This window comes from Canis lupus, chromosome 30 (assembly GCF_003254725.2).
Source record: "Canis lupus dingo isolate Sandy chromosome 30, ASM325472v2, whole genome shotgun sequence".
Classification (NCBI taxonomy): Eukaryota; Metazoa; Chordata; class Mammalia; order Carnivora; family Canidae; genus Canis; species Canis lupus.
Window position 1 is genome coordinate 7,795,769 of NC_064272.1, and position 10,898 is coordinate 7,806,666.

General features: G+C 56.0%; 1 protein-coding gene across 1 annotated transcript; it reads left to right on the plus strand.

The window, feature by feature from the left end:
• Positions 1-1,793: 1,793 nt before the first annotated feature.
• On the plus strand, positions 1,794-3,776 carry CHST14 (carbohydrate sulfotransferase 14). The gene has a single exon (XM_025473182.3). The coding sequence runs from the start codon at positions 1,848-1,850 to the stop codon at positions 2,976-2,978; it is 1,131 nt and encodes a 376-aa protein (XP_025328967.1). The 5' UTR covers positions 1,794-1,847; the 3' UTR covers positions 2,979-3,776.
• Positions 3,777-10,898: the final 7,122 nt, after the last annotated feature.

The following is a 10,898-nucleotide window of genomic DNA, read 5'->3' on the forward strand; positions in this document are numbered from 1 at the left end:
TCCTGTACTCAGACTACTTTGCTGTGACTGCTATCACAGAAGACTCTTCAGAGGAATGAGCGTCAGCCCAAATTATCAAAAAGTTTTCAAAGGTTTTTTTCCCCCCTCTTCTAGTATAAAAAACATTTATTGTTTTAAAAAACTGATTCCAGTAAAAAATAATCCCAATGCCAGAAATCTACATTCGGTGCTATTGGAAACAAGGAAGCACTTCAGTGAAGGCTGAACCTGAGGCCAACTTAGAAATCAGTGGATGAAAAAAAATTTTTTTAAATCCGTGGGTGGTGCATCCTCAGATGCACCCCAGCAATCAGGCAGTGAGCTGTTGGGAGCCTACTGAGAAGCGAAGCCACCAGTGCACTCACAACGCTAAGGATTGGGGGCCATCCGGCAAGCTTCATCTCATTCCCCTGGACCCTTCATGCTTCTGAAATCATCTGATCAGCGGCACCTCCGTTCTCCCATTGAACTCCGAGCCTCTGGCATCTACTCAGCCCATTCCATTCAGCCCTTCAATACTATAACCTGGGATCAGCTGCTTCCTCCCAACCATTTCACGTTTGTCCATTAATCTCCAAGAGGCGGTGATTAGGAGTGTGGGTTTTAAAATCAGACTGACCCATATAGAGTCTCAGCTTCGCAGAGCCTCTCCATTTCCTCAGCTGTGCCTTGGGAACGCCTGTAGTACTTGCCTCCCCAGGGCAACTCTGACAACTGAAAGAGAATACCAAACACTGAGCAGGCACCTGCCTGGTAAATGTGGAGCCTGATCGCATCACTACTCCCCACACATCCGTAACAGGATGAAATCTGGAGCCTTTGCCAGTGCCCAGTTCAGGTGGGGAAAGGCTGGCCACTGCTGTCCTAGGCGTTCCCCGATCCGCCCGGTGCCATTGACTGCGCGTTTGGCTCCAGGCAGGCAGATTCTGCGGCTCTGTGCCGCTCCTCACCCTTCGGGATGTGTCCTGATCACTCTTGTGACCACCAGGCACCCACTCGCCATAGGCCCCTCACCAGAGTGTCCCAGTCATCCCACCTCTCCAGGCCTAGGGGAAGAAAGACAGGAGGGGAGAAGACTCCACTCCCAGGCATTGAAGCATTACCCAGCCGACCAACAGGGCATCCGGCAGGTACTGCTAAACCCAACGGTCACCATGGAGATGAGCCACTGGTCAATGCTTGACAGCCTCGCTCCTCTCGACGGGAGTGGCCGGGGGCGCACACTGGGGACTCCGCTTCCTGCGAGGGGCAAGGAAGGCTTCCCCGAAAGCCTGGACTCGGCGCCGCGCTGCGGGGCCCTCAGCCTGCGGACCCGCGGCTGGAGGAAGGTCTCAGGCCAGAGCGCAGGTCCCGCGTCCGACTCCCCGAGGGCACGCGCCCCCCGCCTTCCGGGCCTCGGCAGCTTTTGTCTCCGCAGCCCGGAGCACCAGGGCGGCCCTCGCTCCGGCGCCCTCTCCCGGGGGGGTCCGCACGCGCCCTCCCTCGCCCGCCCGGGGCAGGGGCGCCGGCCTCTCTCCCCGCCCCCGGCCTGGGCCCGCCCCCGCGCCTGTGTCACGGCGGGGCCGGGGGCGGGGAGCGCCGGGCGGGACATCCGGCCACCGTCCCTCGCCGCCCGCCGCCCGCCGCCCGCCCGCCGCCCGCCGCCCGCCCGCTCCGGCGCCGCAGCCCGGGAGCTGGCCGCCTCCGCGCGCGCCGGGGCCTCCCGCCTCCCGCCCCCCTCCCCGGGGCCGTCCCCGCCGCTGCGGGCCCCAGCCCCCCGCCCCCGCCCCCGCCCCCAGCACGGGGCCCGCCTCCCGGGCGGCCCGCAGGTCGGCAGGGCCGGCGCAGGCCCCCGCCCCGGGAGCACCATGTTCCCCCGCCCGCTGGCCCCCCTGGCGGCCCCAAATGGCGCCGAGCCCCTGGGCCGCGCGCTGAGGCGGGCCCCGCTGGGCAGGGCCCGCGCCGGGCTGGGGGCGCCGCCGCTGCTGCTGCCGTCCATGCTGATGTTCGCGGTGATCGTGGCCTCCAGCGGGCTGCTGCTCATGATCGAGAGGGGCATCCTGGCCGAGGTGAAGCCGCTCCCCCTGCACCCCCCCAGCCGCGAGGCCGCGGCCTGGCGCCGGGCCCTCCCCAGGCCCGGGCCGCTGCCCCTGGAGCCCGGGGACTCGGACTGGCAGGTGAGGCAGGACGTCCGGAACCGCACCTTGCGGGCGGTGTGCGGCCAGCCGGGCATGCCCCGGGACCCGTGGGACCTGCCGGTGGGGCAGCGGCGCACCTTGCTGCGCCACATCCTCGTGAGCGACCGCTACCGCTTTCTGTACTGCTACGTCCCCAAGGTGGCCTGCTCCAACTGGAAGCGGGTGCTGAAGGTGCTGGCGGGCGCCCTGGACAGCGTGGACGTCCGCCTCAAGATGGACCACCGCAGCGACCTGGTGTTCCTGGCCGACCTGCGGCCCGAGGAGATCCGCCACCGCCTACAGCACTACTTCAAGTTCCTGTTCGTGCGCGAGCCCCTGGAGCGCCTCCTCTCCGCCTACCGCAACAAGTTCGGCGAAATCCGAGAGTACCAGCAGCGCTACGGGGCTGAGATCGTGAGGCGGTACCGGGCGGGAGCAGGGCCCAGCCCCGCGGGGGACGATGTCACCTTCCCCGAGTTCCTGAGGTACCTGGCGGACGAGGACCCCGAGCGGATGAATGAGCATTGGATGCCCGTGTACCACCTGTGCCAGCCTTGTGCGGTGCACTATGACTTTGTAGGCTCCTACGAGCGGCTGGAGGCCGACGCCAACCAGGTGCTGGAGTGGGTGCGGGCGCCGCCCCAGGTCCGGTTCCCAGCTCGCCAGGCCTGGTACCGGCCGGCCAGCCCGGAAAGTCTGCACTACCACCTGTGCAGTGCCCCACGGGCCCTCCTGCAGGATGTGCTGCCTAAGTATATCCTAGATTTCTCCCTCTTTGCCTACCCGCTGCCTAATGTTACCAGGGAGGCCTGTCACCAGTGACCGTGGTATGGGCCAGCAGCTGTTGGGGACTGATTTCGACAATGCCAGCTGCCTCCCATTTAGAGAAACCCTGGCTCTGGGGACTTGGGGCTTCTCCAGATGCCTGGATGGCAAGGACTGCCCTCGGAAGTTTCTGGTCCAGGGTGAGTGCCCACAGTGGCTCGGAGTGCAGGGTTGGACAGGAGGCCTGGTGCTCCCCACTGATGGGATTTCTTAGGGGCCATGTGACCCTTCTTGCCCTGCCAGGGGCCAGACACCAGTTTGCCAGTAAAGTAACACATCTGTTCCAAAGACTGGCTCCAGGTCCCTGGCTGCCGGGACTGTGCCGTCCACCACTTGGTCTACCTTAACCTGTGGCCAAACCTACAGGTCACACCAGTCAGAAGAATGACCAGAGCCCGGGTCCTGGGCTCTGATCACCCATTCATCCACTCCCTGTGCCTCAGGGCTGGAGTCAGCATTTGTGCCTTACAAATGGCTTTTGTGCCTTTTTGCTTCAGACTCAAAATTTCCTTTGCTTTCCAGGCTCTTTCCGTTTTTCCAAGGAAAGGAAAACTGAGGGCCCTTGCCTGGTAGCTCCAGGACCTGGCCCTGCACGCATCCAAAGACCCCATGTGCCCAGCTTTTTGGGGGCTCTGGGCACCTCCTCCCTTCCCCCAAGGCCAGGACTGTGGCTGGTGTATCTGGCTGCCTCTTTTCTGACTCATTTATTTAAAATTTGTACTTTCTGATGGAATCCTTGTGAAGGCTTTGTTTTCCAAATTGCAGAATTTTTAATAAAATTGTTTTGTATACAAAGCCAGCATCTGAAATTCTCCCTCTGAGCTCCTGTGTGTCCAGTTTCTCCATGATGCCTATGTCCCCAGGTCAGGAAAGGGAGCTTGCAGGTAGAGAAAGTCACACCAAGTGTAAGTTGCTTGGCCCAGTCTAGTGGGCCATTTCCAGGGAGCCTTTGAGGGCCTCCCATAGGCCATACCAGATCACAAACTCAGCTTCTGGGGTGCCACCGAAGGACAAGTCCCATTAGGACAAACCCCATATATTGAGCACCACCCCTACATGGATTATTCCCGGAAGAAGGGGGTAGGTATGAGACATTGGCTTCTCCTCTTAGGCAGGAATACTTCTTGACTCAGGAAGCCCCAGATGAAAAAGGGGATTGAGGCGAGAGCCAGGGGAGGTTATTCTTGGCACTGAGAATTACACAGAAGGCAAGGAGTTGAGCGAGGGGCAGGGCTTACTGACTTAGGTCCAGAGGAGGTTGTGGACGATGTAGGAGGAATACAGTCTGAGCAGTAGAGGACAGGCCTCCATGTGACCTGTTCTCCAGTGCTGTCCAGGACAAGGGCCCGGGACCACCGGGGCATGGAGAATAGGTGGCTGGGCCCGCCCTGCCCATGTGAGAGCTGCAAGGCCAGAGCTGGCCCTTCCTTGTTAGTCCTATTTCATAACCCCCGGTGGGAACTGGTATACCTCAGGGACCTGAGGCAGTGGTGAGAAGTGCCAGGGGGAGGGAGGAAGGTAGGGAGGTGAGGAGGGTCCCTTTGCAGGTATCCCTTATATCTAGCCTTGCAATTGGCCCGACTGTAGAGGAGAAATCAGGGGATGGCGATTCTATGGGCTCTCATAGTTCTCTGCCATGACTCACCGGGAGGCCTTTACTTGATTCCCTGGCTAGATGAGATGCCCCTCTTTGGAGGCCCCTTGGCTCTGGGACTTCACCTCTGATAGCATTTACTTGCTCTGTTGTAACTGCCTGGTTACTTACCAGTCTCCCCCACTGAGAATGTGATTGTGTGAATTTGAGACTGTGTCTCATTCCTTTGACATTCCCCGAACCTCGCCCAGGGGGCTGGCATGCAGTAGGCATGTAGATGGCCAGGCAGAACCAAGGTGTACGTCTTGCTGCAGGCCAGAGAACGCTGTGCTTGGAGTCATCCAGACCCGTCAAGTGCCAGCTCCACTCCCCCAGTGCCTGCCCACCTCGCTGAGCCTCCCCATGCTCCACTGGATCACTGCAACAATAGCAGAGGCCTGTGAGGATGAATGAAGACAAAATGAGTAAGAGGACCCATCCTATGGCCAAATGGATGTTCTTTGAAATGCTAATTGAATACCCAATCCCCCAGAGGCCTGTGGGAACAGGGGAGAAGCCAGGATACGGTGTCCATTCAGCCCTGGAGACTGGAGCTGTCTCTGGGCAGAGCCCCTCTGACCTGTGGGTTCATGTCCCCTGCCAACTGGTCAGTCCTGGTGGATCCTTCTCTGAGCTTCCAGCCTGTCAGGAGCCCCCTTCTCTCCCTAGCTGCTTCCCCCATCGGCTTGGAACTGCCACTCCAGACCTACAGCAGCTACTCAGTCCCCTAACCAGGGCCTGTGGTGGAGCAGGTGGGTGGGTGGGGGCAACAGAGACCCAGAGAATGCCCCGCCCCCCAACTGTTGTGCGCACCTTATTTAAATCTCACCGGAGACCAATAGCAGAGGGGTCATCCTGCTGTTATACAGACAGGGAAACTGGGACAGAGAGAGTAAGTATCTTGCCCAAAGTCCAACCGAGGTCTGTGCTTCCCACATTCCAGGAGAGAGAGGTTGCAGATGGTGGGAATGGGGAGAAGAGGGAATAGGAAGGTTAAGAAAGATGAAGGGTGGATCGGGTTGTATTTGGGGGCATTTGCACACATTCTCCCTCCACAGTTCTTTCATCCCCTCATTTTCAGAGAATCCAATTCAGTCCAGCTGACATTTACTGGGCCCTGCCCCAGAGGAGTGGGGGTCAAAGGAAGCCCTTGATGTGGTTAACTTACTGGCGACTCTCCTCCCAGGCAGAAAAGGGTGTCAGGCCACAGAGCATCCTGACGGCCAGAACTGGACCCCCGTGGTGTGGGCCAGAGGGTCTGAGGTGAAAGGGGAAGGGCCTGCTAAGGACAAATTGTCACCTGCCACCCTTTTTCCCTGGAGACAGCCCTGAGGGACTTAATTTGTCATCTACCCTTCTTTTCGGAGGAAAGAGGACTTCTTTTTTTATTTTTTATTTATTTTTAAAGATTTTATTTATTCATGAGAGACAGAGAGAGAGAGAAGCAGGCTCTGTGCAGGGAGCCCGACATGGGACTCCATCCCAGGACACCAGGATCACGCTCTGGGTTGAAGGCAGGCGCCAAACCGCTGAGCCACCCAGGGATCACCACCCCCCCTTTTAAGATTTTATTTATTTATTCGTGAGAGATAGAGAGATACAGAGACACAGCCAGAGGGAGGAGAAGCAGGTCCTCCATGTCCGATGCAGAACCCTACCCCAGGAATCCGGGGTCACACCCTGAGCCAAAAGCAGATGCTCAACAGCTGAGCCACCCAGGCGTAAGAAAGAGGACTTCTTAAAAGGAGGTGCCAGAGAATTGTAGGTGGTCCAAGTGGCCTGCCTTGTACTAGGCACCCAGACTGGTGCAAGGGGTACATGGCAAGCTCTAGGCCACCAGGGGTGGGGCAGAGGCATCCGCAGAACTGGACACCTGGACTGTGTCTTCTTGAAGTCCCTCATGTCTTTGGGCCCTGCCCTCATCCCCACACAGAGCTACTGCCACTGCCTGGCGCCTGTGAGGACAGGGTCCCCTTTCAGACTGGCTCCAACCTGTGCAATCTAGTTCTCCTGGGCACAGTGGATGAGACTGGCAGTTTAACTCCTCTCCCTGGCCAAGGGCCAAACAGAGGGAAGGGGAGGAGCCCACAGGGGCTGGCCTTCCAGGCTTGGGCACTGACTCCACCCCAGGCTCCAGTTCTGGTCCCTTTGTCATTCAATCTCATGCTACTGCCCAGAAATCACCTTAATTTCTGCAGTCCCCTCCCCTTCTCTTCCTCTCACCCCCTTCCCCTCCCTCCAGGAGAGTCCCACCACACAGACCACCCTGCAGGAGCCACACGGTCCCAATGGAGCAGCTGACCCTCCCCTAACCCTGCCCCACCCCCAACACAGAACCCTCACCTTTTCCCAGGGTCGCAGGGAGGGGGTCAAACCTGCAGGCCCCTTCCCAGGGTGGATCCAGTAATTTTTTCCCCTGAACCAGTCCCTGCCTGCTTTCAAGCAACAGAGGAGGCCTGCTTTCTCTTCCTAAAGGAAAATACAAATAGTTAACAAAGCTACTCTGATTTGAAGCACCTGTGTCAGGACTTCATCCTTAAAAACCCAGCAAGGTAAGTCTAATTATTCTCATTTTATAGATCAGGAAACTCTCCCAAAGTGATAGTGGGGTCAGGATTAAAAACAGCTCCATGTAGCGTGTGCCCCTCCAAAAGCGAACATCAATCGGAAGTTCTCTGGCTTGTTGCATCTGCTATGAACATTGTGTTCATTTTCTTGGATATTTTGGATTGGATTTTTTGGATTTCTTCTCCAACCTTCTTTCCCAGTGTTCTACAAGTGATTCTACCCATAGGTCCCTCTGGCTGTTATAAAATTCTCAAGATTTGCCCACCCTGAGAATCAGCTTTTGAGTGTTGCTGGACCCAGACTGCAATATACTAGACTTTCTGTTCAGGGTTCAGGTCCTCTGAGCAGCAGGTGTCAAGACAGAAATAGACATGCAAGAGATTTCTAGGAGAAAAATAGCTGTGCAGGATAAAGGGGGAAGGAGCAAGAGGAAGCAGGAAGAACCTGGCACCTGTGAAAGGAGAGAGGGAAGGAAGATTGGGTGGGGGGTCTCCAATTACAGTGAAGCTCTAAGGAAGTCCCCACAAGGCCAGTGGGGAATCCTGAAAGATGCAGCAGCTGGTGGTTTTACACTTCTCACAGCAGGTTCCCTGGAAGGGAGATGTGAGCGGGGCACCTCTGTGGCTGCCACATGGCCCAACTTGGCTACTCTGACCTATGGGTATTGTTCCCCTTTGGTTCTGTGATGACCTTTTCAACAACCAGAAAATAGCTGTTGGCCTAGCAAGAGCCTGTAGATGGCTGGAGGATCCTGGACTGAAGCTCCACCCCGTGGCCTTTCCCTGGCTTTGGAGCAGGACCACTGCCACTGCTTTTCATTTGGGCTTTGGAAGATGTGTACCATCAGCACGCCCAAACGCCCATGTGGTCCTTTTCAGGATATTTTCTCTGCAGTTTACCCAATTCGCTTCAGGCTCTGATTGTCTTTGGTCTGTGTCATTGTCATTAACTGGGTGGATATTGATACTCACCCTCACCTAGCTTCCATCTTGCACAGGCTCGCAACCTTTCAGCTAAGAACAGATTCACCCACACGCTGAGTCTGCATGCTGGCACCCTATTCTAGGCTTCCTCCCAGTGTGATCATCCAACTGGGCTTGAACTCAAGGGGCAAAGTTGCCCTACAGGGAGCTTCCAGGGATCCACATGCCCAGCAGTATCACGTCTTCTGTAACATCCCCCAACTGAGTGCTTTAGCTTATTACTTACTGCCTGGTTCTGGACCCAACCACATAGAGTATCCAGCTTCAGTCCTGATTGTGCCATGGTGAGGGGACAAGAAGGGCCAAGGTCAGGCCAGGTCATCCCCTGCTCCTCAACCCTCCAGCAGAAAAGTTGTGCCAGTCTCAGCCTTTGGGTGGGGTTTTATGGGGCAGAAAGACCTGAGGGGCTTCAGGAGCTGGGAAAGGAGGAGCCTGTTACATCACTTCTGTCCCTGGCCCAGCAGTGCCCCCAGACCTGCTAGGCTGCCACCTTGTAGTGTTTGCAGAGAGAGGGAACCAGGTACTTACCCTCCCCACGGAGAGGGAAGTTATCAAGCCTCCACTGGATCGTTTCTCTGTCCTCAGCCCTGGAGAGACTGAGCTGCCCCTGGGACCCCCACCAGAACCCCAGGGGTAGCAGAGTCCCAAGAGTCCAAGCACTGTGGCCAGAGAGGCCATGAGAGCAGAGGAGTCCATGGGAGCTGGACATCTGGCTGGCCCCTGAGGCAAAGGGCCACAGATTGCCTCAAGGAAAGCACTTGAGGCAGGCCCAGAAACAGTAGATTTGGCTGGGCAGGGATGTGGGAGATGGGGCAAGGCCTTCTGGTTGAGTAGCTAAGTCAAATTGGGGTCAGCTGACCCCTGACAATTCTGGCATGCTTCCTCATCCCACAATGAGAAGCTGTAATGAGAGTCTCCCACAGAAGCTGCTAGATGCAGTGGAAGGCCAGTCCCCTGCAAGGGGGGGTGTCTCCTGCTACCTGGGTACAAGTACTGCGTACAGTAATAAAAAGAGAGCTGTTCTGATCGATGAAAGAGAGAGGTGGCCTAACTAAAGCAGGAAAGGCAGGAAGTGGGCAACCCGGGTGGCCCAGCGGTTTAGCGCCGCCTTTAGCCCAGGGCGTGATCTTGGAGTCCCGGTATCCAGTCCCACAGAGGGCTCTCTGCAGGGGGCCTGCTTCTCCCTCTGCCTGTCTCTGCCTCTCTCTGTGTCTCTCTCATGAATAAATAAATAAAATCTTAAAAAGAAAAAGAAAGGCAGGAGGGAAGAGCCAGCCCCCAGGCAACTTCTAGTGAAGAGTCTTTGATTTTTGTGCCCCTTGACTACCCTCAGCCCAAGCACCCACAGAGAAAAAAATGAAAAGATGGGGAGCTGGGGAAGCGATGGTCACAGAGGAGAAGCGCAACAAGGAGGGACTCATAGTCCCACCTCGGGTGACTGGTGCTCCCTGAGGCTTTTCACAGCTACCGACCAGGTAGCCTCCACCACCATCTCTGAAGTCCCATGGTCCCTAGTACACCCTCCTAGCACTTTTCAACCCATGGTGTTGTCTATCCCTGCCTTGTAGACTGGGGGTTTCCCAAAGGCAAAGGCCAGGACTTGTTTTGCTTTGTATGTGGTATATCATAGGTACTCAAAAAAGGTTGAATTAGTGAAAAATCAGATGATTGGATGGATGATTACAGGGATGGGTAGATGGATGGAATGATGGATGGATGGATAGGTGTATGTGTGGGTGAGTGCTTGTGTGCTTATGTGTGAATGGAAGGATGGATGGCTAGATAGATAAGTAGTCGGATGGATAGATGGATGTAGGTGTGTGTCAGTGAATTTGCATGTGTATGTATGTGAATGGAAGGACAGATGGAGGTACAAAGTTGGATAGATGGACAGATGAATGGACTGACATGTAGGTGGGTGGATTGGTGGATGACTGAGTGCGTGGATGGATGGATAGGAGTGAGTGTGTGTGTGTACATATGTGAATGGAAGGATGAATAAGTAGGTGGATATGTGGGTGGATGGATGGATGGATGGATGGTTGGGTAGATGGTTGGATGGGTGGATCAGTGAATGAGAGAGTACATGGACAGATAGATGGGTAAATGGTAGTAAGGGGAATAAAGGAAAAGGAACTTCTGCAGAAAAAGAAATCAGAAATCACAATGGACATCTGGCAGTTAGCAAATTGCTTCTTAAAAAGGAGGAGCCTGGAGGGAAGGAGAGATATTCCACAAAGGAAGTTAAGAGCAGGGGTTTGGGAAGTGGAGGAAGTGTCCCAGACAGAGCTGGAATGTCTGCTAGTGCGGAGCAGGAGAGAAGGGGTGTCACCTGGACTGGTGGTAACACAGCCAGGTAAGAGAGAGATGTCCTGAAAGGTGGAACCAAGAGAGGGGCCAGGCGGTGAGGAGTGGGAATCCCACAAAAGGCAGACTTCCAACAATCAAATGCCTTCACTAAAGCAGAGCTAGAAGGGGGCTGCATTCCTGTGTACTAACCCATCCAGGCTGCCTAGGGGAAGCGGCTCTCAGCCGCCAGTGGTTATTGGGAAGGGAGTCCTTGAGGTATTAAGGATGATGAAGAACCCAATTCCTGCATTCCAGTCCAGGCTCTGCCACAAGCCTCTGATGACCTTGCTAAGTCCCTTCTCTGAGTCTCAGTTTTTTCACCTGTCACCTTCACTACCCTAAAAGGACTTTCCATGGCATCAAACTCTGCACAGACAGAACGCT

Excerpts from the sequence above, each read along its gene's own strand:
- CHST14 (XM_025473182.3), top strand. The coding sequence starts at position 1,848 with ATGTTCCCCCGCCCGCTGGCCCCCCTGGCGGCCCCAAATGGCGCCGAG.